General features: G+C 39.2%; 2 protein-coding genes across 2 annotated transcripts in view; one reads left to right on the top strand and one right to left on the bottom strand.

Annotated features, from left to right (window-relative positions):
• Positions 1-462: 462 nt before the first annotated feature.
• On the bottom strand, positions 463-8,950 carry LOC119765365 (RISC-loading complex subunit tarbp2-like). Its single transcript, XM_038249095.1, has 4 exons — positions 8,779-8,950; positions 8,069-8,547; positions 1,096-1,396; positions 463-799 (listed from the first exon to the last, which is right to left on the bottom strand). The coding sequence occupies exons 2-4, from the start codon at positions 8,545-8,547 to the stop codon at positions 626-628; spliced, it is 954 nt and encodes a 317-aa protein (XP_038105023.1). The 5' UTR covers positions 8,779-8,950; the 3' UTR covers positions 463-625.
• A 1,425-nt stretch (positions 8,951-10,375) lies between these two features.
• LOC119770651 (brefeldin A-inhibited guanine nucleotide-exchange protein 2-like) overlaps positions 10,376-24,633 on the top strand; it is a 32,511-nt gene continuing 18,253 nt past the window's right edge. Inside the window, 7 exon segments of the mRNA XM_038265934.1 lie at positions 10,376-11,115; positions 18,653-20,593; positions 20,596-20,622; positions 20,625-21,032; positions 21,035-22,919; positions 22,921-23,116; positions 23,118-23,552. Of these exon segments, the coding sequence (XP_038121862.1) occupies positions 10,893-11,115; positions 18,653-20,593; positions 20,596-20,622; positions 20,625-21,032; positions 21,035-22,919; positions 22,921-23,116; positions 23,118-23,552 (5,115 nt within the window). The 5' untranslated portion in view covers positions 10,376-10,892.

Raw genomic sequence — 24,633 nt, 5'->3', positions numbered from 1 at the left:
CAGGCCATTTCATCTTCGTTAGGGGAGAGACTCTCCGGGAAATAAACGGCTCCGAGGAACAATCGCCTTATTGGTCGGAGTCTCTACAACCCGATCGTTCTACCTTTGAACCAGAATTCGCGTTTCCATGCCGCGTCTAAGCATGAAACGGGCCTCCTACGGGGTGAAAACTGGCTGGCCTTTCGGTTAGAGATATTTGGGTGTGGGAACGATCTGGAGGCCTGCTCTTGATCAACTTTGTTCTGGCTCTAGAGCTTTTTATTTTGCGAGTTTTGTTTTACGTCCAAGGCAGCGGAGCCACTTTTTCAAAAAACGCTACCCAATGGACGGCTGCAGTACGAGCACGACAGAAAAGCGGTCTCGTAAAGCTCCTCGGTTTGGTGGACACGGGTTTGTTTTTGCGACAGATTTAGTTTTATTTGCATTAATACACAATGTAATGAAAAGGAATGCCATCTTTTCTAATTGTAATTATGGTACGGAAATGCTTTCAAGTATTCTTCAACTCTCTTCTTGGTAGCTTCATCGAGATAAGGTTTTGCCTGTGTGTGTGATATTAAAATGGGTTACAATCGTCACAAATCAAGTTTACAGCTCAGAGCAGGGTGAAATCATCAAAAGAATTTTAAAAAAAGTCCCCCAAATGTCCAATTACCTGCAATCTACGTAGAGATTCGCCGCTGCGAGACTTCAAAGCCTTGTGGAACTGGGACACCTTCTGGCCGTGGCCCGTCGTCAGGCTCGGGATGCGCACATCCTTGAGACCGGCGTACCGTCCGGAGATGCTGGCCGCCTTCAGCTGGAATTGAAACCGCGCAAAGAGGCACACAATTTGTTACTTCTTTTTTTTTTTTTTTTGTTTCATCAAAGTGGGGGCCCGCGAAGAGTTGAAAGAATTTTGGGGATCTTTCCCTGAAACTACAAATTGTGTGTGTCTTTTCTTTTCAAAACAGAATTCCAGCTGAAGGGCTCGACCAAGTTTTTTGCAAACATTTTCAAGGGAAGATTCCAAAATTCTTTCAAATCTCACAGCTCTGAAGCAAATTTCCTCACAAAAACCACAACTCAATCAAACTCTACACAAACCCAACTCACCTCCTCGTTGCCCTCCTCGTCCAGCATCTGGATGATCTGGTTCGGTTCGAGCGGTTGGTCCTGCAGCCGCTGCCACATGCGCTGGGCCGCCTGCCGTTTGGCGATCTTCTTGCTCTTGCCCTTGCCGACCTCGCGGTACTTGAGCACAGCACACGCGATCGTGAACTGTCGTTCGTGGGGCAGGCCCACCTCCATTTCGGTTTCGTACGTTGGTGGTGGCCAGCGGCGGGCCATGCACATTTCTTGGAGCCAGCCGATCGGGTTGCCGGACGGTTCGTCGTCACCGCTGCCGGCTTCGGAGCTGACGGGGGACAAAATTGAACAGTTTAAGTAAAACCACATACCTATTTAAATAGCAGAGCAGTTCTCTAGGATTTCGGTCATTCGATTTTTGTATTTTTAATCCGACTGAAACTTTTTGGTGCCTTCGGTATGCCCAAAAGCCATTTTGCATCATTAGTTTGTCCATATAATTTTCCATACAAATTTGGCAGCTGTCCATACAAAAATGATGTATGAAAATTCAAAAATCTGTATCTTTTGAAGGAATTTTTTGATCGATTTGGTGTCTTCGGCAAAGTTGTAGGTATGGATACGGACTACACTGGAAAAAAATAATACACGGTAAAAAAAATTTGGTGATTTTTTTATTTAACTTTTTATCACTAAAACTTGATTTACAAAAAAACACTATTTTTAATTTTTTTTATTTTTTGATATGTTTTAGAAGACATAAAATGCCAACTTTTCAGAAATTTCCAAGTTGTGCAAAAAATCATTGACCGAGTTATGAATTTTTTAATCAATACTGATTTTTTCAAAAAATCGAAATTTTGGTCGTAAAAATTTTTCAACTTTATTTTCGATGTAAAATTAAATTTGCAATCAAAAAGTACTTTAGTGAAATTTTGATAAAGTGCACCGTTTTCAAGTTATAGCCATATTTAAGTGACTTTTTTGAAAATAGTCGCAGTTTTTCATTTTTTAAAATTAGTGCACATGTTTGTCCAGTTTTGAAAAAAATATTTTTGAAAAGCTGAGAAAATTCTCTATATTTTGCTTATTCGGACTTTGTTGATACGACCTTTAGTTGCTGAGATATTGCAATGCAAAGGTTTAAAAACAGGAAAATTGATGTTTTCTAAGTCTCACCCAAACAACCCTCCATTTTCTATCGTCAATATCTTAGCAACTAATGGTCCGATTTTCAATGTTAATATATGAAACATTTGTGAAATTTTCCGATCTTTTCGAAAAAAATATTTTCGGAATTTTCAAATCAAGACTAACATTTCAAAAGGCCAAACATTCAATATTACGCCCTTTTAAAATGTTAGTCTTGATTTGAAAATTTTGAAAATATTTTTCGAAAAGATCGGAAAATTTCACAATTTTTATATTAACATTGAAAATCGGACCATTAGTTGCTGAGATATTGACGATAGAAAATGGTGGGTTGTTTGGGTGAAACTTAGAAAACATCAATTTTCCTGTTTTTAAACCTTTGCATTGCAATATCTCAGCGACTAAAGGTCGTATCAACAAAGTCCGAATAAGCAAAATATAGAGAATTTTCTCAGCTTTTCAAAAATATTTTTTCAAAACTGGGCAAACATGTGCACTAATTTAAAATGAAAACTGCGACTATTTTCAAAAAGTCACTTAAATATGGCTATAACTTGAAAACGGTGCACTTTATCAAAATTTCACTAAAGTACTTGATTGCAAATTTGATTTTACATCGAAAAATGAAGTTAAAAATGCGACCAATTTCGATTTTTGAAAATCCGTATTGATTAAAATTCATAACTCGCTCAAATTTTTGCACAACCTGAAATTTCTGAAAAGTTGGCATTTGATGTCCTCTAAAACATATAAAAAAATAAAAATAGTGTTTTTGCAAATCAAGTTTTAGTGACAAAAGAAAATAAAAAATAGCCAAAAATTCTTACCGTGTATCATTTTTTCAGTCTAGTCCTTATCCATACCTACAACTTTGCCGAAGACACCAAATCGATCAAAAACTCTTCAAAAGATACAGATTTTTGAATTTTCATACATCATTTTTGTATGGACAGCTGCCAAATTTGTATGGAAAATTATATGGACAAACTAATGATGCAAAATGGCTTCTTTGGGCATACCGAAGGCACAAAAAAAGTTTCAGTCGGATTAAAAAATACAAAAATTAAAATTGAAGAAAAAGACCGATTTCGTAGAGAATTGCTCAGCAATGTAATCTCTCATAAATTTCAACTCAGTCTTCGCAATTCGTACAATATATCAAAGGCTATTCGAAATGACCTATCATTTATGGGTAGATCTGAGCTAAATTTAGTTTGCCAATTTTCAAAAAAAAAATTACTTCTTACTAATGACTTGCCACACAGTTATAAGTAACAAAAAATATGGCAATGGTTTTTCAAACTTATTTTTGTAACCTTGAGTACGCCATCAAATCTAGCTTCAGGCTGCAAATTATTTAAAAACACGTATTTTCAAATGTTCAAAAAATGGCACTAGAATTCGTAATCAGGGACTAAAATTACCCCTTGGGACAACGTTTCGCAAATCAAAGAGGTATTGGGGCAACTTTTTCCGATTTCGCCTGAAGTAGGTATTAGACTATGGCAAACAAACAATCTCGCACTTTTGTTTGACAGTTTGCAAAACTCGTAAACTCGCAAACAAAGCCAAAATGCCAAACATCCTCTAGCGTGAGCCGGAGACACTTTTTGTTTACAAACCCAATGCTAGAAACTTTTGCATTGTTTTGCTAGAAATGTATGCAGGCTCAGGCTGACGTTTCTGCAAACAAATGCAGGCAAGCTGCCAAACTGTCAAAAAGTTTATTTGTATGCGAGTTTGTTTGTTTGTTTGTCGTAGTCTAATACTTCGATGAGTTGACGGAAAATTACTCTTGTGAGGAATTCTCAGGGTTGCGAATGAGCGAGCAAGCCAGCCGTGCTCGCTCAGAGCATGACTCAGCTCGTGCTCGCTCATGCTCATCGCATGCGCTCGCGCTCAATGAGCGCTCATCAGCAAATCAGGTAGATTTTTAGTATTGTTGATGAATCTGGCACAGGCCAATTGGATTGCCACTTTTGAAGATAATTTCATCGCGAAAAAGGGACATGAACTCATAAAAGTTTCATTGGTAATTTAATTTTGGTTAACCGCAGTAAATTTTCTTGAGATCATTCGTTGGCGTCGAACTGTCAAACATTGATCGCGGTGGATTGCGGGGGATACTTTTCTACCACAGTTTTTTGTGTGATCAATGTGGTAATGGTAAATGCTTTGGTGGATTTTAGTAAATTCGAAATATTTCAAGAAAATTTACCGCGGTTAACTAAAATTAAATTAACAATGAAACTTTACTATTTTTTTCAGAGTTTGATAATTTAGAAAACTAGTTTTGATCAAATTCCCGATAAATGAAAAATGGCTGACTCGCAATTAAGGTGTCTTAATTTGCTAAGAATCCCAGACACTTTTTTAGCTTATTTCACTTTCAAATTTAGAGTAAACTGTCAAGGAATGGAATTGTTAGGGCTTAAATAAGCTGTAAATAGGATGGTAATCGATTTTTCTTATATTAAAACATGTTTTTACTTGTGAGCACGCTCATTTCTCATTTATTTTTTTGGATCGACTCCAGCATATAAATAAGATAATTGATGTGAAAATTATCTCAGACACAGATTTGACATTTATTATGCAAAATTATTTACAAATAATTGACTAAACAAGGTGAGGTGCCCAGGAATTGAAACATGACTAAACGTTTTACCAAGAAAAAATATTTGTGTTCCTTAAAAGATACTTTTCAGCTTTATTAAATAGTTCACTTTCACGTGTCACTCTCTTATCAACTTTTTTATTAATCGAATTATTTCTACACAGTAAAAAAAAGTGTACATTTGGAAGGTGTAATTTTGTAAGGTTGAAAATTACCTCTTCAATGTTATGATTTTACCTCGATTTAGACTGAAAAAGTTGCATTACACCAGAAAAGTGATAAAATTACACATTTTCAGAAGTAAAATTACGCATTTTCTAACATAAAAGACGTACCCCTTCCCAGATGTAATATTTCTATGGTTTTGCTGTGTACAGATCCTAATGTAACAACTTAACTCTGACTTTAAAACAAGTTTCAAAACAAAAAAATATGTTTTGTATATTCATCCAATATTATTAAGATTAGCCTATTCAAGCCTCCATTTAAAAAAAAAACAACCTCTAAGCTCGGCTGAAAAAAAGTTATTAACGTTTACCCGTTACAGGTAAAAAATACCGCTCATTTTGCTCAATGAGCAAAAATTAGCGCGAGCAATGAGCATTTTCGCTCATAAAATAAATGAGCAAACACGAGCACGAGCAAACGTGAGTTAGCTCGCGTCGCGCTCCTCCTCACGAATGAGCGAAAAATGCTCGCTCATGAGCGGATGAGCGCTCAAAATCGCAACACTGGGAATTCTACACGGATCAGGTACATTTCACCGAATGTCGTTTCGCCGAAGGTCGTTTTGCCGAATGGTACGTTTCGCCGAAAGTCGTTTCGCCGAATGGACATTTCGCCGATTTTTTAGGTACTGGCTGGGGTCATCCAAAATCACGTAGACGCTGAGGGGTGTGTGGGGTTGTTTTTTGTTAAGATTTCGACATTGTATAAATGGTTGAGAGATGGTCTCTTATGCTATTTGAGAGAAAGTGTTTTTAATTTCATGTATTTTAAAACTGCTCTTTTTAGTTTTTTTGTTGTTGTTTTTACTGCTTAATGCTTAGTAAGAAAGAATTACATCCATAGTTACAACAAGTTTAACAAAGACAAGATTACTGTAGGGACAAAAACTTTTAGAATAGTTTTGTTAGACAATATTCAAAATTATTTGTTTGAAAAAGAGTGAAACAATTTTTTTTTAAACAGTGTATAATTTTTCCACAGACATGTATATTGAAGTCAGATTTTTTAAAGAACTGCTCATGTTTTAAAGAAATTCAAAAACATGTTCAAGAAAGTTAACTTCGCTTGAAAAACCATCAAAGTAACTCCTCTTTTTTAACAGAATGTGGAAGCAAAACATTATTAATTTTAAAAGAGTAGACAATTTGAGAAACTTTTTTATTGAAGTCATAAAATTTCAAATTGAATACTATGATAAGAACTGCTCATGCTTTAAAGAATGGAACAACACAAACAAAAATGTTTAGAAAGATAAAGATGTCTCAAAGAATTGATGTTTTCCAAACATGTTCTGATCTAGACTGACAACTACACTTAAACCATCAAAAGAACTGCTCTTTTTTTTAAGTATGTGAAAACACAAAAAAAAACAATATTGATTTTAAAAGAACAGACAATTTTCAGAAACTTTTTCTAGTCATTCAATTTTGCATTAAGAAGTATGATAAGAACTGCTCATGTTTTAAAGAATGGAAAAACACACAAAAATGTAACAAAACTATTAATGATTCTATGAAAAGTTTTTTTGCCAAATCGTATTAGATATGATATATTCGTTTTCATACTTTTTATATAATTTTTCATTTTTGTCGCAAAAGTTTGCATAAACAAAGTAGTCTTCCTTATTGACAACTGTTCCGCTGAGTTATCCTGGAGTAAGTTTAATAGTTTAATCATTTGTTGTCCTTTTTATATTTTTTTTCATTTCTTTTCCTTTTCGGCGAAACGTCCCATTCGGCGAAATGTCCCCACCCATTCTACACCAAACCCGGAAATTGATTTTATTTATATTTTTTATTTGGTTCAAACTTTGTGGGGTCCTTATCTATAACCAAAGAAACCATTTTGTGTAATTGGTTTACCCAAGGCTCCATACAATTTTGGCAGCTTTCCTTACAAAATGATACTTAAATATTCAAAGTTGTAGTTGTAATAAGAACTATTCAGAAAATAAAAAAGCACAGATGATAAAATGTTTTTCAAAAAGTGAACAAAAATATGTATAAGATTTTTTGATATTTGAAAAATCAAATTTTTGAGTCATAGAGAAATATGGCGTAAAATTTTGCCGCCGATTTAAGTTAAGTTTTTTGATAAAAAAAAATAGAAATTTTAGTAAAAAAATAAGTTTGACTTCACTTTTCGGTGTAAAATCAAATTTGCAATCAAAAATACTTAAAAGTGTACGGTTATTAAAATTTAGTTACTCAAAGTTTAATTTTAACTGAAAAATTCCTGTATTTCATTTTTTTTTAAACAGTGTTCATTCCTGAAAATAAGTCAGAAAATTTCCAATAAAATTTCCAAAGAAACATTGAAGATTGGACCTCTGGTTGCTGAAATACAGTGAATAAAAAAAAGGAAACAAGAAAATTGAAGTTTTTTTTAAATCTCATCCAAACATTCCCACACTTTCTATTGCCAATATCTTAGCAACTAATTTTCCAATTTCAAATGTTAAAAATGAAACATTTGTAGAGTCTTTTTAAGAAGGTCCAATAAACATATCTGGAGTTTTTTTTTTTAAAGGTCCAATAAACCATATTTCCAGTTTTTATTGCTTTTTGGGTGTTTTTGAAACCGCCTTGAGTCAGGGGTATTAAAAAACAAGTAAAAAACAAAAACTGAAAATTTTCCAAATTTCGATATTTGTAAAATTTTGGAATCAAGACTATTTGTTATATTGAATGTTTGATGTATCAAAATAAATACATTATTCGTTTTTAGTGTGCTGTTTTTAGGAAGCTATTAAAACTAATATTTTTTTATGTTTTGAAAGATTCCATGAATCTGTTGAATAAAAAAAATTGCAATGCTTCCCTATCACGGCCGTGAACTTCAAGTACCTAAAATACTTAGATCCTGAATTTGCACTTCCCAAACACAGACGTGAAATTCAAGTAGGTACGTCGACTTAAGATATTTTTTCAGCTAAACTGGTTTTCCAAACACCCTTGAGATGCTTTCCGGTTATGTCAAAAATATTCAAAAAATAATACTCACTCGCTCTTGACGCTCACCCCGCCCACCGGTGTGTCGCCGAAGGAGCATCCGGTCAGCTTGTCGATCAGCGCTTTCGCCGCGGCATGTTTGGCCTCCTTCTTGGACTTGCCCGTTCCCATGGCGTCCTTGTCCTGGTACGAAACCCGGTAGCGGAACGTCGGCTCGTGGACGGCGCCCTCGACCTGCATCAGGTCGTACTGAGGCGTAATGCCACGGCGACTCAGCAGTTCCTGCAGCACCGAAATCGGCGTCTTCATGCTGTTCGAACCGGTCAGTTCCGTCTTGAGCGCTTCCTCAATGGGTAGCGAGTCTTGCTGTTTGCCAGCCGTGGCCGCTCCCTTCTTCGGTCCACGGGGCCGCTTGTGCTGCACGTTGTTCAGCTGCCCGAGGGGCGGATTGTCCCCGAGGATATCTCCGGGAGCGCCGCCGCGGGTCTGCATGATATACGCGTTGAGATCCTCCTCCGGAAGCAGACTCATCTGGAATTAAATGAAAACCCAAATTATGAACTGGCTAAACTTCTGTAAACTAATCAAGCAGCTGCCAACTAGACCCCTTTCCATTTTCAGCAAAAAAAAAAAATAAAAAAATAAAACTTATGGATTTTGACCGTTCCGGCCGCTGCCGTCCGCCATGATGAATTTTCCCAGTCGGCTTGCAGAAAACCCTACTTTTCAATCCCGAAAAACTACCCCAAATTCGGTGCTCACCTTGGCGATTATTGGTGAATTCGGTTACACAGATATCACACTGCTGCTTTTGATAAAATTTAAACACTTTCTAACACTTTTACAATGATAATCAGGTAATTTTCACCTGCACAAACACGACGCACACCTAACCTGACGGCGATCGAACAGCGACGAACCGTCGAATGATGGGAATTTGGGAATTCGATGTTGACGTTTGTTTGACAGCCGCTGATGCCCAGCGAGTTTGAAAGTTGTTTTGAATTTTAGTACAAGAAAAAATAAATTAAAACATACAGAATTTTAAATTTAATTCAAATTTTATAGTTTTATTATTTTATGTTTTTATAATTTTATAATTTTATAATTTTATAATTTTATAATTTTATAATTTTATAATTTTTTAATTTTATAATTTTATAATTTTATAGTTTTATAATTTTATAATTTTATAATTTTATAATTTTATAATTTTATAATTTTATAATTTTATAATTTTATAATTTTATAATTTTATAATTTTATAATTTTATAATTTTATAGTTTTATAATTTTATAATTTTATGATTTTATAATTTTATAATTTTATAATTTTATAATTTCATTTGATTTTTTTTATATTTGCTTAAAAAAATTTCGTTATAATTATCAGGAAAATGTGTTTTACTGAACAAAATTTCAGTTTTGTTTACGAAATATTAAAATTGCTTCACCTTGTGAAAACAATTGAAATTACGAGCATTTACTAGCTCACTAGTAAGATTTGACGAAAACAAAAAAATTAGCAAAACTTTTTGCAATACTAAACCACAGAACATCGACTTAACATCGAAAATTTCAAAAATGCAATTTTGAAGTTTTGAAAAAAATTTCGTTCCCTTATTTTTCGGGTCATCTTTGAAAAACAAAAGCAAATAGTAGTTTATGCAACAAGTTGCAAGAGGATTTTTCAGCACGAGTCATACATTTATCCAACGAGGTTCGCCGAGTTGGATAAATACGAATACTGAAAAAATCAAGCCTACAACGAGTTCCACTCTAACGTTTTTTTGCAATTCCAAAAAACACATACTGATTGAAAGCATTTATTTTGAAAAGTGTTGCTATTCGATTCTGTTATTTTTGGTACAGAAAAGTAGGCTATTTCGTCGTTCAAGAATGACAGGAAAATTAAGTAGTTTCACGACGGAATTGGGTACTAAAGCCCTATGCAAAAATAAATTTTGACAAGACAACATTTTTTTCGATGGATCAACTATGGTTCCCTTGGAACGAGCTGTCAAGTAGGAGCTTTTCTGTCAAGAAAGACCGCGAGGTTAATTTTTCGAAATTGATTTAAAAATCAATTTTAAACTCTTTGTGGTCGTACGAAGGGTCATTGTACTCAGAATAATAAGCTTTATAGCTGTAAACAATAATATCAGCAATCTAAGCTTCATTTTAGGACCCAATTGCAAAAATAAAATGTGTACCAGCCAAAATTAAATTTGGTTTTTCGAATACTTTTGTTAGTTATCAATTTAGCACACCCCGCACGCCGATGCACTTTTGTACTAAAATTTCCGAACGCGAGAGAGAGAGCGAATGAAAAACGTCATCAAACTGTCAAATTGCTTCTACGTGCCCAAGTCATCAGCAAATCGTCGTCGGGAACGAAAAGTCGGAAAAAACGTACAAAATCTTTATTTTCGCACCGTAAAACCCTCGGAATCGGTCCGGAATAGCGTGTCTCCGGTAGCGGACAATCCGGTGCGCGGTTTCACGGCCACGTTCGGTCCCGGACGCGTCGCAAAGTGTTCAATTTGTGACTTTTCCTTATCGAAGAATTTGCAGTGAGAATCTTTTTTTCGTTTCGTCCCCACGACGTCTCCACTTGTCCTCCGCCCCGCCGCGGGGTACCGTGTCACACGGTGAACACCTGGGTGGTCCCCGAAGGGGAGCTGGGGGAGGAGACCTTTTAAGTGTGTTTTTATTCTTTGAGGGTTTATAGAGAAAAAGTTTTGTGAAATGGCCCTCGGTTGGACTGCGAGGGTTGGAGGTTTTCGCAGTGATAACATCCGGCGGGGACCGCGGGCCTAGGCCCTTGGGCCAAATCCAAAAGAGACACTGATAACAGCGAGTAGTCACCGTAAAGTATGCCAACATTAGCCACGAGCGGAACGCCGACGACGACCAGCAGCAACAGCAGCACGACTCCGGTGGCCACCCCGACCACCCCCTCTTCCTCGAGCGGCGGAACCAGCAACAGCAAAACGAAGGAAATGTTTATCGTGCGGGCGCTGGAGAAGATCCTCGGCGATAAGGACATCAAGCGGTCCCACCACTCGCAGCTGAAGCGGGCCTGCGATGCGGCACTTGGTGAGTCACCGTTGTTCCGAAGGCCGCCCCGCGCATAAGTGGGGCATCGTCGCGGCTTCCTGAATAATTGACTGGCCAATGATAGGGGTTATCGATTTTTGCTCCACTTTTCCCTCGTCACTGTCCCTACGGGAGGTTTTTGTGTTGACGAAGAATTGGACGTCCTCGAGGACGGGTCCCAGCATATGTTTTGTATTGAATTTCCCTTTTTCCGGGGTGGTGGCCCCATCTGTGCTAAGCCAGGTGGCGAAATGTTACGTCAAGTCGCCACTCTGAGCAGAGGACGCTGACCATGGAAGGAAGTGAAGAAGTTGGTGGTGTGAGGCAATAATTGCCTTTTGGAAAAGTAAATCGCTCGCTGGACGTCGAAAGATTGCCGCTCAGTTGCATTGCAACTAGCGGAGCAGTGATTCACTTCTCTGAAACCATCGTCTACAGAGTGCGAAAAACCAACGAGTGAATTACAGTTGGGGGATTTGATAACTTTGATAAGAACTCGAATTCAGTCACGAGTGGAAAGAAAAGCAAGACTGGTTTAGTTTCTAATTGTGTTCCTCGTCGTCGTTCAGTATAATAGGGCATAAATCTTGATTAGGGTGCGCTGGCTGCTTGTGGATGATAAGTGGCGAAGCGCAACATGCTGATCGGTTGTGAAATTGATTGTGATTTCCGCGGAGAGTCATCGTAGTGAGTGATATAAACTAGCACTTGACTTTTGGTTAATTTTGTTCCAAGCACTGAACAAGGCTTTCAGTTTATCGAAATACAATCGATTGATTCGACAAAATAAAATAAGTGGGTCAATATTGAATGGAAAGGATTGTGCGGAAGGTCAACAACAGTCAAACGGGTGTCGTAGAAAAGATTTCAACCATGGGATGGATACTGAAATAATTGGAAGACAAAAGTGTGAGAACTAAGCATAGAAAAAATATTTTTAAACGGCGTAGTTTTTTTTTTTTTTTAATTGGGAATGAAAAATACAAATAATATTGCAAGAATTGTTAATTTGGCAGAATCATGGCAAGACTTAAATTTTTGGGTGACCATAACTTAAAAAAATAACATTTCACGGAAATAACCTTTAAAAATAGGAATACAGAAATTTAAAAGGTGTTTAAACTTTATTTTGAATTATCGTCAAACGTCGCAAAAGAGCTCAAATGTAACATTTTACCAATAAAAAATGTCTATCATTTCATTTCACCATTTTCACTTTTTGCATTCTTTTGATTTGGCTCAAACTTAGTGGTGGCCTTCCTAAAGACCAAAGAAGTTATTTTGTGTCATTGATTCACTCATAAAAGTCTCCAAACAAGTTTTGACAACTGTTCATACAAAAATAGGTACGTAAATGTTCAAAAATCTGTAGCTTTTGAAGGAATTTTCTGATTGATATGGTGTCTTCGGCAAACTTTTAGGTGTTTATGAGTAAAAATTAAATAATTTAGTAATAATAATAATAATATAATATTATAACCTTCTTCTACAACAAATAAATTTTCCAAAACTCCTATATTTTTAAGTTTTGAATTTTTTAAATATAAATATTTTACGAGACAAAAACCGTAACTTTTAGAAAACAATTTTTCCGCCGTGTTCCGATTCAAATTAGTTACACAATTTTTTGACTTCAGTTTTTAATGTAAAATCAAAATATGCTTTACAGACTTTTTGATAAAGTATGCCGTTTTCGCCATTTAAAGCTTGAAAATTCGCGTTTTTCGATTTTTGTATTGTATATTCCTTTTAGGTTAGGTTTTGGCTTTCGGTCTGTTTGGGAATCAAAACACTTGTATGAAGAGAACATACAAGTGTTTTGATTCAACAAACCGAAGCAAACCTAACCTAAAAATATTATTTCGGTCGAATAAACAGCAGGATTGTATATTCCTAAAAATATGTTTTTCAATAAGATCCAAAAAATACCAATAAAATTGCCTAAGATACATTTTAGATTGGACCTCTGGTTGCTGAAATACATGAATAAAGAAAATTTAAGTTTTTTTAGTCTAATCCAAACATTCCCACATTTTCGAATGCCAAATATTCAATATTCAAGACTAACATTTCAAATCGACGAATTTATTTTTTTTTTCAATAGATAATAACTCGGTGGCAATTTTGTTCTCCATACTTCTCTGCGGCTCAAATGTTGCTGTTGTTGTCCCGTAAAACACATGAAAAAAAATCAAAAATTAAAAATTGCGGGGTTTATGAATTATTTTTTTTGTGTGAAAAATGTGAAAAAAATTTCATAAAATATCGGAATTTTTTTCTATGCTCCTATTTTGTTTTGAAAAGCCCTCATTAATACCTTAAATTTTGCCGAAGACAACAAATCGATCAAATAATTCCAAAACCTACAGATTTTTGAATACAAAATGGCTACTTCGATCATAGGGAAAGCTCCCACAAAGTTAGAGCCTAATTAAAATATATAAATAAAATCTATTTCCGGTTTTGGTGGAGAATTGCTTAAAAGTGATTTACAATGTTAATTTTCCACTTTCAGTCAAACTGATTGAGTTTTTGGCTCTGGAAGAAAATAATTTTGTTTATCACATATTGGAAAATCACAAAATATTTGAAAAACAAATATTTTCATTAATTGAAAGATATGATGCCAACTTTTGAGAGGAACATACCCCTTGGGCATGAGTAAGGACCTCGACGCCGTTAGCAATGTTGGCTTTAAAATAAAATTTCGTGATAATATCACTTCCCCCAGCCAACATTTTGCCATGCGACGGGCCTCGACGCTGTGTCTAGGTTTAATTCCTAGCTAGGAGCCATCAGTGTAAGAGGTGGTCCCAAGGCCGAGTAGGAGTTCATGAAGCAAATTAGTCGTCTCCACCCTTTTAAATTGAAAAATGAACTCTGAAATCAGCGCTTACTCACAACAGAAACAGAGGCCTCTTCTAGGCATTGTAGGATAGAATAGATTTTGAAATTTATTTTAAAAAATATTATTACGTAGCATTTTGATATGTCAAAATTTCCATAGAGTCTCAGTCAATCAATAGTGCGATGATATCGGACAAAATTCGTTAATCTGTTGAACTAACGGTTTCGGATTATGGTTGTATCGACCATTGTTGCGAATCGAGGGTCTACTGGAGCCTTGACGATCAAATGGAGCCTAACATTTCAAATGGGCGCATGGGTTTTGTGAACAGAGTGTGTCTCCTTCACTCAAATGACAGTTTACATAAGGTATAATAGAGATGCACTCTTGTTTGCAAAGCTCTATGCCCTAATGAAATGAATGGCATGAAATAGTCGTCTTAATTACTAGTGTTCAACTTATGAACTGTTCATTTATGTTTATTGGTTTTTGGAAGCGGCAAGACTGGTTTAAAAACAAGATCCTTTACCTTATTTGGCGTTATAATAAAACATTCGGGGATTTGAGATTAAATTTACTTTCAGACAGTTTAGTTTAGGTTGTTGATTAAAGTTAGATAGTTTTCCGTAGATAATTGGACTTAAATGATTAGTTGATTTGAACGAAGTGTAACATTTCATTGGCAGATCTGTTTCTAGTTGTAATGTACGACAAGACTATTGACGGACGTGACAGGTCGGCAGTTGGTTTTCATCTTTTTTCTCTAGTATTTTTATTTCCTTTAAATTTGGAATTGCAGGCCAAGTGCGAATGATTCTGATGATATCTCTTCAGTTGACGCTCAGGCGAGGAACATCCTGGAAGGAGCGTCACTGACTACGTCCGTAGTCCTGTTAGATCTTTCTTGATCAGGACAGTATAGCTCTGGTTCCTTGCAAGTGTCCTATTTTCTTACCTCCCGTTGGCTTGGTTTTCATGATGACCTAGCTGGTGGCCTGTGGAAACGGATCGTAAACCTTTGACCAGCGAGGGTCAGAGTCGAGACGGCTAGAAGAAAGGGGCGCGCCAATGTGGGAAAGGGAAGTTTGTTGTGATTGTAGACGGTATTGTTTAGATTCGCAGTATGTTGAGTCAACTGCTGTGGATGTACCTGAATGTTGCAGAACGGGGTTTCCTCTCTCTTTTCCATTTCCAGCTACCATCTATCATCTGTTTATTTTGTTTCACTGATTTTCTTAAACGGCTTTTGTTTACTATTCTCCTTTTGATTTCGATTTTACTTATTTGATTCTCTTACTTCTCAACGCTTTTCCACTCTATTTTACTAATTGATGCTGCTGCAACAAACTGTCTGCTTTCCTTAATTTGGCAGCGATGTCAATTTTGTTTATCATGTGCCTTTTCTTTATTTATCTATTTCAATAATTTCTCATCTTCCCTGTAAATTGCCCTCAATACAATCTAAGCATGTTTGTTACCTCTATTTATTAACTATTGTTAATTTCTTTATCTTCTTCATAAATTACTATCTTTCTTTTACTATTGATTCTTTACATAGTATATTTCTTTCACTGTCCATTGTTTTGAAACTTCACCTTTCTTAAACAAGTGAGGTTCGAGCCTGACTCAATTTATGAAATGATTAAAGGATTAACGCAAATATTACTATTGTACTTTTGAAAAACTTTTATAAAATGCTTGGGACCAAAATATTGTAACAAAACACCGCGACAAAAGAAATAGCAACAGATAAACACGACTCAACAATAGGGAAGAGTTCAGGAGAAAACAATACACAGTAAATAACAATTAGTTTTTGAATTCAAACTAAAAATATAACAGTTTTGCTTTATGAAAGTTGATAGGCACACTATAAATGGTTAGGCGCTTATACTTACATCAAACCCTACGTAATGTACCACCCCCGGCCGAGTTAAAAAGCGTAACCGGAAAAGAAGGTGTGCATGCCTGGCACGAACACTCAAAGCGTGTTCTAGCGTGTTGCTCGTACTGACTCAGAGCAAGGGTGAGATGTAGGTGTAAGGGCAGTGCGTGTTCGTCGGGAACCTGGTGCATAAGATCGGTCAAGGCCCGTTCTTACACTGAAAATTGCGAATTGCGAATCCTTTAAATTTGGAATTCATCATAGGTTTCTTTTGTATAGATCTCCGATTAGTTACATTTTCTTATTTAATTAACTAATAATTTAATTTATTCCGGGCCTTCTTACTTTGAATCACAATTTCAGATTTTCTTTATTCAGTGTTAAACTTAGATTACCGTAACTGCTCAAATCATCCAAGTTCTTACTACTCACATCAACACTAATTTTCTTTCACCTCCCCCTCCCGATCCATATCTTCCGGTGGTGTTCATTTTGTATGCAATACTAGTTCGGCCACTACCCTTTTTCCACAGAAACCGGACTTGGACTGACTTGAGGCCGCGTCCCCCACCTTGCTCCGTAAAACGAAAAGAAACTTTTGAGAGGAACATACCAGTAATGATGTTTCTAAAGATAAAAAAGTATAAAATTTGAAATTTAGAACCATGGTTTCAACATTTGAAAAAAAGAAATTTTAAATTGCAGTTGTTTTAATTATATTTTTTAATCTTTGGGTTAAGTCATAAACTTTAAAATACAGAAAAATAAAATTCAAATAAATTTAAGAAATTCTAAATTGAAAAATGCAGAGATTCGAGAAATTTCAAAACAATTTGAACTCGATTATTCAATCCTCGCAAAATTCAATCCGGATAATCGAATCACGATTTTTATGTTTATCAAAATTTGGATTTCTAACCTAAAATATTACTCCAAAACAACTCTAAGTTTTTTTGTAATCTAAGATGGTGGTGGAATTTAAATTGAAAGATTGAGCAATTCAAAAAATTTAAGAATTTAAATTTGAGAATTTAAGAATTTAAGAATTTAAGAATTTAAGAATTTAAATTTAAGAATTTAAATTTAAATTTAAAATTTAAGAATTTAAAATTTAAAATTTAGAATTTAGAATTTAAGAATTTAAGAATTTAAGTCAAATTTAAGAATTTAGAATTTAAATTTAAATTTAAATTTAAGAATTTAAAATTTAAGAATTTAGAATTTAAATTTAGAATTTAAGAATTTAAGAATTTAAAATTTAAGAATTTAAATTTAAGAATAAATTTAAGAATTTAAATTTAGAATTTAAAATTTAGAATTTAAAATTTAAATTTAAAATTTAGAATTTAGAATTTAAAAATTTAGAATTTAAGAATTTAAGAATTTAAATTTAAATTTAAGAATTTAAGAATTTAAATTTAAATTTAAAATTTAAATTTAAATTTAAGAATTTAAATTTAAAAATTTAAATTTAAGATTTAAAATTTGAGCTCGAATTTAAAATTTAAGAATTTAGAATTTAGAATTTAAGAATTTAAAATTTAAGAATTTAAATTTAAAAATTTAAATTTAAAATTTAAGAAATTTAAATTTAAATTTAAGAATTTAAGAATTTAAATTTAAATTTAAGAATTTAAGAATTTAAGAATTTAAATTTAAGAATTTAAATTTAAATTTAAGAATTTAAAATTTAAGAATTTAAGAATTTAAGAATTTAAGAATTTAAGAATTTAAGAATTTAAAATTTAAATTTAAGAATTTAAATTTAAGAATTTAAGAATTTAAATTTTAGAATTTTAGAATTTTAGAATTTTAGAATTTTAGAATTTTAGAATTTTAGAATTTAAATTTTAAATTTTAAATTTTAGAATTTAAAATTTTAAATTTAGAATTTTAAATTTTAAATTTTAAATTTTAAATTTAAATTTAAGAATTTAAGAATTTTAGAATTTTAGAATTTAAATTTAAGAATTTCAAATTTCAAATTTCAAATTTAAGAATTTCAGAATTTCAGAATTTAAAATTTAAGAATTTAAGAATTTAAAATCTAAGAATTTAAATTTAAAAATCTGGAATTTGCAAAAGACTTTTGGATTTTCAAACACATCATTGCATATTGGTAGAAACCCCCTCCGCCACCGTGTCGTTTCGTACAAAGTGTAAAACATTTTATGACACCTTTATTTCTCCGACACGCTTGGTCGCATCGCAACCGCTCAGCCGGTGACCGTGATCAATCTTCTCTGCTCAGCGTGTTTCATTTGATTTGCTCAATGTTGATGCATTGGAAAATTTGATTTATTTTTAAAGATTTTAGCTAGGAATTTCAAAGTAGAATTGAATCAAATTTCAGAAAATAATTGAATTTCACGAAATTTAATTAGGCCACTCAAAAGCCTGCCATTAATCGAGAGCTACTCTCCAATGCACCTACGTTCTATTTCCAAGAGCTTCGTCCGTATGCGCGTTTCACCTTCGCATGAAAGGTTTCCTTTCTTCGTTTCGTATTTTGCTGCTCTCGCGTCAAAACCTCTTACGTTGTTGGGTTGAAACATGCATGCCATCGGAAGTACGATTACAGCACCACACTTCAATGTGTGTTTCTACAAATGGGGAAAAAAGGAGGGAAGTGTGATGGGAGAAGAAGGACTCGGTCTGAAAAATCGATGACTTCCACTCTTGATGTCCACGTGTTTCCGTTGGGCGCGCTCGCACGTGACGGGAATACGTTCCGCCTTGTAATGGCACTTTGATGAACTTGTTATTGAGTGTGAGACGCTAATTTTTTTTTTGTTCATTTTCAGAGGACATCCGGGAGGAGCTGAAGGAGGCCGGCCAGGTGGAGCACAATGGCGAGGTGCCGGTTCCGTCGGCGGCCCTGCCGCTGCCCAAGAACGACTCGGCCAACATTGTCAACGCGGAGAAGTACTTTTTGCCGTTCGAGTTGGCGTGCCAAAGCAAGACGCCGCGGATCGTCGTGACGGCGCTCGACTGCCTGCAAAAGCTGATCGCGTACGGCCACCTGACGGGGAACATTCCGGACTCGGCGAACCCGGGCAAGTTCCTGATCGATCGGATCGTGACGACGATCTGCAACTGCTTCATGGGACCGCAGACGGACGAGGGCGTGCAGTTGCAGATCATTAAGGCGTTGCTGACGGTGGTCACGTCGCAGCATGTCGAGGTGCACGAGGGCACGGTGCTGCAGGGCGTGCGGACCTGCTACGACATCTATCTGTCCAGCAAGAACTTGATCAACCAGACGACGGCACGGGCGACGTTGACGCAGATGTTGAACGTGATCTTCACCCGGATGGAGAATCAAGCGTATGAGATGGGATCAAACGCAGCGACGACGACGGCGGTAGTTCCGGTGACTCCCCCGGCGGAGGAAAAGCACCCCGACTACGACATGGTGCGTGGAATCGTCGACGAGATCGTGGACAATGTGATAGCGGCTGCGGCGTCGGCCGTGGACGAGCTGAGCACTAAGAGTACCGGGGAGTCCGGGGACGCCGAAACGGGCAGCATCGGTGGGGTGTCCAACGGGGGCACGGACAGTACCTCGATCGCGCGGGTACCCTCCCAGGAGAGCATGGAAGTGACGAGCGAAAACGACAGCATCGTGACGGCTAAGTTTACCCACATCTTGCAAAAGGACGCCTTCCTGGTGTTCCGTGCGCTGTGCAAACTCTCCATGAAACCTCTCCCCGAAGGGCATCCGGATCCAAAGTCGCACGAGTTGCGATCGAAGATCCTCTCGCTTCATCTGCTACTGTCGATTCTCCAGAATGCCGGCCCCGTCTTTCGCTCGAACGAAATGTTCATCATGGCCATCAAGCAGTACCTGTGCGTGGCGCTGTCCAAAAACGGCGGAAGTTCCGTCCCGGAAGTGTTCGAACTGTCCCTTTCGATCTTCGTGGCCCTGCTGTCCAACTTTAAAATGCACCTCAAGAAGCAGATCGAGGTGTTCTTCAAGGAGATCTTCCTGAACATTCTGGAGGCGCCCAGTTCCTCGTTTGAGCACAAGTGGATGGTGATTCAGGCGCTGACCCGGATCTGTGCGGACGCACAGAGCGTGGTGGACATTTACGTAAACTACGACTGTGACTTTTCGGCGGCGAATCTTTTTGAACGGCTCGTCAACGATCTGAGTAAGATTGCTCAGGGTCGGCAGGCGCTCGAGCTGGGCACATCGGTGAACCAGGAAAAGTCGATGCGAATCCGCGGGCTGGAGTGTCTGGTGTCGATCCTGAAGTGCATGGTCGAGTGGAGTAAGGATCTGTACGCGAATCCAAACTCGCAAACCAGTTTGGGCGATCCACCGGCCGTTGCGACGAATCCGAAATCTCCGGACGAAGTGCACGAGCCGTTGAAGAGTCACGGTGGGTCGACGATCAGCATGAACTCGGTCGGTAGTACGAATACGTCCGGTGGGAATCGGGAAGTGTTGGATCTTCCGGAGGAGCTTGAGGAACGCAAGCAGCGCAAGGAGGTGATGGAAACGGGGATTGACATGTTCAACCGCAAACCGAAGAAGGGAATGCAGTTCCTGCAGGAACGTGGCATGTTGGGGACGAGCTGCGAGGACGTGGCCAAGTGGCTGCACGAGGACGAACGGCTGGACAAGACCCAGGTCGGGGACTACCTGGGGGATAACGACGAACAAAGCAAGGCTGTGATGTGCGCCTATATCGATGCTATGAACTTTGCCGAGCTGGACATTGTGGCCGCGTTGCGGTACTTTTGGAAGGGTTCCGTCTGCCCGGCGAGGCGCAAAGATCGATCGGTTGATGGAAAAGTTTGCGAGCAGATATTGCGACTGCAACCCGAACAACACCCTATTCGCATCCGCCGACACCGTCTACGTGCTGGCCTTTTCGGTGATTATGCTGACGACGGATCTGCACTCGCCCCAGGTCAAGCACAAGATGACCAAGGAACAGTACATCAAGATGAATCGCGGCATCAGCGACAACAAGGACCTGCCGGAGGAATATTTGTCGCAGATTTACGACGAAATTGCCGGGCATGAGATTAAGATGAAGAACACGGTCGCGAGCAAACCGCAAGGCAAGCAGATCATCGTGAACGAAAAGAAGCGCAAACTGTTGTGGAACGTCGAGATGGAGGCGCTGTCCACGACGGCCAAGAACCTGATGGAGTCGGTGTCGCACGTGAAGGCGTCTTTACCTCCGCCAAACACCTCGAGCATGTCCGGCCAATGTTCAAAATGGCCTGGACCAGCTTCCTGGCGACGTTCTCCGTCGGTCTGCAAGACTGTGACGATCCGGAAATCGCCAGTCTCTGCCTGGACGGAATCCGCTGCGCCGTCCGGATCGCGTGCATCTTCCACATGACGCTGGAACGGGACGCTTACGTCCAGGCGCTGGCTCGCTTCACCCTCCTTACCGCCAACTCACCGATCAACGAGATGAAGGCCAAAAACATTGACACCATCAAAACCCTAATCATGGTGGCGCACACCGACGGAAACTATCTCGGCTCCAGCTGGTTGGACATTGTCAAGTGCATCTCGCACCTCGAACTCGCCCAGCGCATCGGTACCGGCGTCCGGCCAGAATTCCTCTCCGGCCCAGCGTCCCACCGTGACGCGTTGGATCCCTCAGCCAAGGAACACATCGGAGAAACCAGCTCGCAGAGCATCGTCGTAGCAGTCGATCGGATCTTCACCGGATCAATTCGCCTCGATGGGGACGCCATCGTTGACTTTGTTAAAGCACTGTGCCAAGTTTCGCTGGACGAACTGACGCGACCTCAGCCGCGAATGTTCTCCCTGCAGAAGATTGTCGAAATTTCCTACTACAACATGGGCCGCATCCGGTTGCAGTGGTCCCGAATCTGGCAGATCTTGGGCGAGCACTTCAACGCGGTCGGTTGCAACACCAACGAGGAAATTGCCTTCTTTGCGCTTGACAGCTTGAGGCAACTTTCGATGAAATTCATCGAAAAAGGCGAGTTCACCAACTTCCGCTTCCAAAAGGATTTCCTGCGTCCGTTCGAGCACATCATGAAAAAGAACTGCTCGCCGGCAATCCGGGACATGGTCTGTCGGTGCGTGGCCCAGATGGTCAACTCGCAAGCCCACAACATCAAATCCGGCTGGAAGAACATCTTCTCGGTGTTCCATCTGGCTGCCGGCGACACAGACGAAGCGATCGTCGAGTTGGCCTTCCAGACGACGGGGAAGATCATCACCGATTTGTACCAGTCGCAGTTTCACATCATGATCGATTCATTCCAGGACGCGGTCAAGTGTCTGTCGGAGTTTGCCTGCAACGCCAAGTTCCCCGACACGAGCATGGAAGCGATTCGCCTTGTGCGGACGTGCGCTCTTTGCGTCAACGACGCCCCAAATCTGTTTGCCGAACACGCCGGCATGGAAAACGATGTGTCCGTTTCGGAGGAGGATCGCGTTTGGGTTCGGGGCTGGTTCCCGATGCTGTTCTCGCTGTCCTGCGTTGTGAACCGCTGCAAGCTGGATGTGCGTACCCGCGGACTCACGGTCCTCTTCGAAATCGTCAAAACACACGGCGATGCGTACAAACCCAACTGGTGGCGTGACCTGTTCAACATTCTGTTCCGAATCTTTGACAACATGAAACTCCCCGAACACCACACCGAAAAAGCGGAATGGATGACGACGACGTGCAACCACGCGCTGTACGCGATCATCGATGTCTTCACCCAATACTTTGACATCCTCGGACCGATGCTGCTCAAAGATCTGTACTGTCAACTGCACTGGTGCGTGCAGCAAAACAACGAGCAGCTCGCCCGATCCGGCACCAACTGCTTGGAGAACCTGGTCATCTCGAACGGACTCAAGTTCAACGAAGACACCTGGGACAAGACCTGCCAGTGCATGCTGGACATCTTCAACAGCACGTTACCGGAAGAACTGCTCTACTGGAAGCCCGACCCGAACCCCCAAAGCATGACCCACAGCGCGAGCTACCCGCAAAACGGAGACCTACCCCGGCACGGCATCCTCAAGCGATCCCCGTCCCAGCACTCCGTCTTCAACCAACTGGACGACCCAACCCTCAAACCCCGAACTCAACCAAACGGCCACCCTCTTCTCGAACCTCCTTATCAAGTGCGTCGTCCAGCTCGAGCTGATCCAAACCATCGACAACATCATCTTCTTCCCCGCCACATCCCGCAAAGAAGACGCCGAAACCCTGGCCCAAGCCGCCGCCGAACTCTCCCACAACACCTCAACGGCTCAACCAACAGCTCCAACCCCCGTCCTCCGTCCTGAACCACTCGCTCTCCACCGAAGAGTGTCAACGCGAAGAGCAGGGCATGTACAGCTACCTGAACACGCCCCACCTCCTGCAACTCATCGACTGTCTGCTGCAAAGTCATCGCTTTGCGAAAAAGTTCAACTCGAACCACGACCAGCGCAACGTCCTGTGGAAGGCCGGCTTCAAGGGTTCGCTCAAGCCGAACCTGCTGAAGCAGGAAACGCAATCCTTGCGTGTGCTGCGCATCCTGTTCAAGATGTACAGCGACGAGAGCCGGCGCCGCGACTGGCAGGACATCGAGAAGCGGCTGATTGCCGTCTGTACCGAGGCGTTGGATTACTTCCTGTCGCTGCAGAGCGAACCGCACCGGGACGCGTGGACGTCGCTGCTGCTGCTGGTGATGACGCGGCTGCTCAAGATGCCGGACTCGAGGGTGAGTTGTCGGGTTACACTTCTGATGTTTTTTTAATGGTCAATAATTTTTTTTTTCCATGCCAATTTTTTTTTTTTTGAAGTCGATGGGGGGGGGGGGGGAATAAAAAAAATATAAAAATTAAAATTTTAATTTTTGGGGAATATTTGCAACGGCCTTATTGCAGGCCAAGGATTGATACCTAAGAGCATGCAATGGCACTGACCTTGTTGTGTGCTCTTCGGTTGACGTCCACGTAAGGAACATCCTGGAAGGAGCGTAACTAACTACATCCGTAGTTCTGTTAGATCATCCAATTATCTTGATCAGAACAGTATAGCTCTGGTTCCTTGCGAGTGTCCTATTTTCTTACCTCCACGTTGGCTTGGTTTTCATGATGACCTAGCTGGTGGCCTGTGGAAACGGATCGTAAACCTTTGACCACCGCGGGTCAGAGTCGAGACGGCTAAAAGAAAGGGCGCGACAATGTGGGAAGGAAGTAATTTGTGATTGTAGACGGTATTGTTTTGATTCGCAGTATGTTGAGTCAACTGCTGTGGATGTACCTGAAACATCGCATAACGGGGTTTCTCTTCTTTCCGTTTTTATCTACCATTAGAGAGCCTGGAGCTTGTTAGAGAACGGACATCTCAGGCCTGAAGTGCCAATCGAGGCGCGGAGGCTGTCAAGCGGAGGTGCCTATCGAGCAAAATCCTTTGTCTTTTGCTCGATTGGTACCTCCGTTTGAGAGTTTTCGTGCTTCGATTGGTGCTTTAGTTTGAATGTCCGTCCTCTAATAGGCTCCAGGCTCTCTATCTACCATCTATATTCTGTTTATTATGTTTCACTGATTCTCTAACACGCCTTCTGTTTATTATCGTCCATTTGTTTTCGATTTTATTTCCTTGATTCTCTTATTTCTCAACGCTTTTCCACTCTATTTACAATTGATGCTCCTGTAACAAACTGTCTGTTTTCCCTTAATTTGGTAGCGATGTGAATTTTGTTTATCTTTATTTATCTATTTGAATAATTTTTCATCTGCCCTATAAATTGCCCTTATACAATCTAAGCTTGTTTGTTGCCTCTATTTATTAACTAT

Source organism: Culex quinquefasciatus, chromosome 1 (genome assembly GCF_015732765.1).
Source record: "Culex quinquefasciatus strain JHB chromosome 1, VPISU_Cqui_1.0_pri_paternal, whole genome shotgun sequence".
Taxonomy (NCBI): domain Eukaryota; kingdom Metazoa; phylum Arthropoda; class Insecta; order Diptera; family Culicidae; genus Culex; species Culex quinquefasciatus.
This window is presented reverse-complemented; position numbering and strand designations above follow the sequence as displayed.

Coding starts and splice junctions, on each gene's coding strand:
- LOC119765365 (XM_038249095.1), bottom strand. CDS start 8,547: ATGAGTCTGCTTCCGGAGGAGGATCTCAACGCGTATATCATGCAGACC. Junction 1,397..8,068: donor GGGGTGAGCGTCAAGAGCGA/GTGAGTATTATT, acceptor GTCCCCCGTCAG/CTCCGAAGCCGGCAGCGGTG. Junction 800..1,095: donor ACGAGGAGGGCAACGAGGAG/GTGAGTTGGGTT, acceptor TTTCAATTCCAG/CTGAAGGCGGCCAGCATCTC.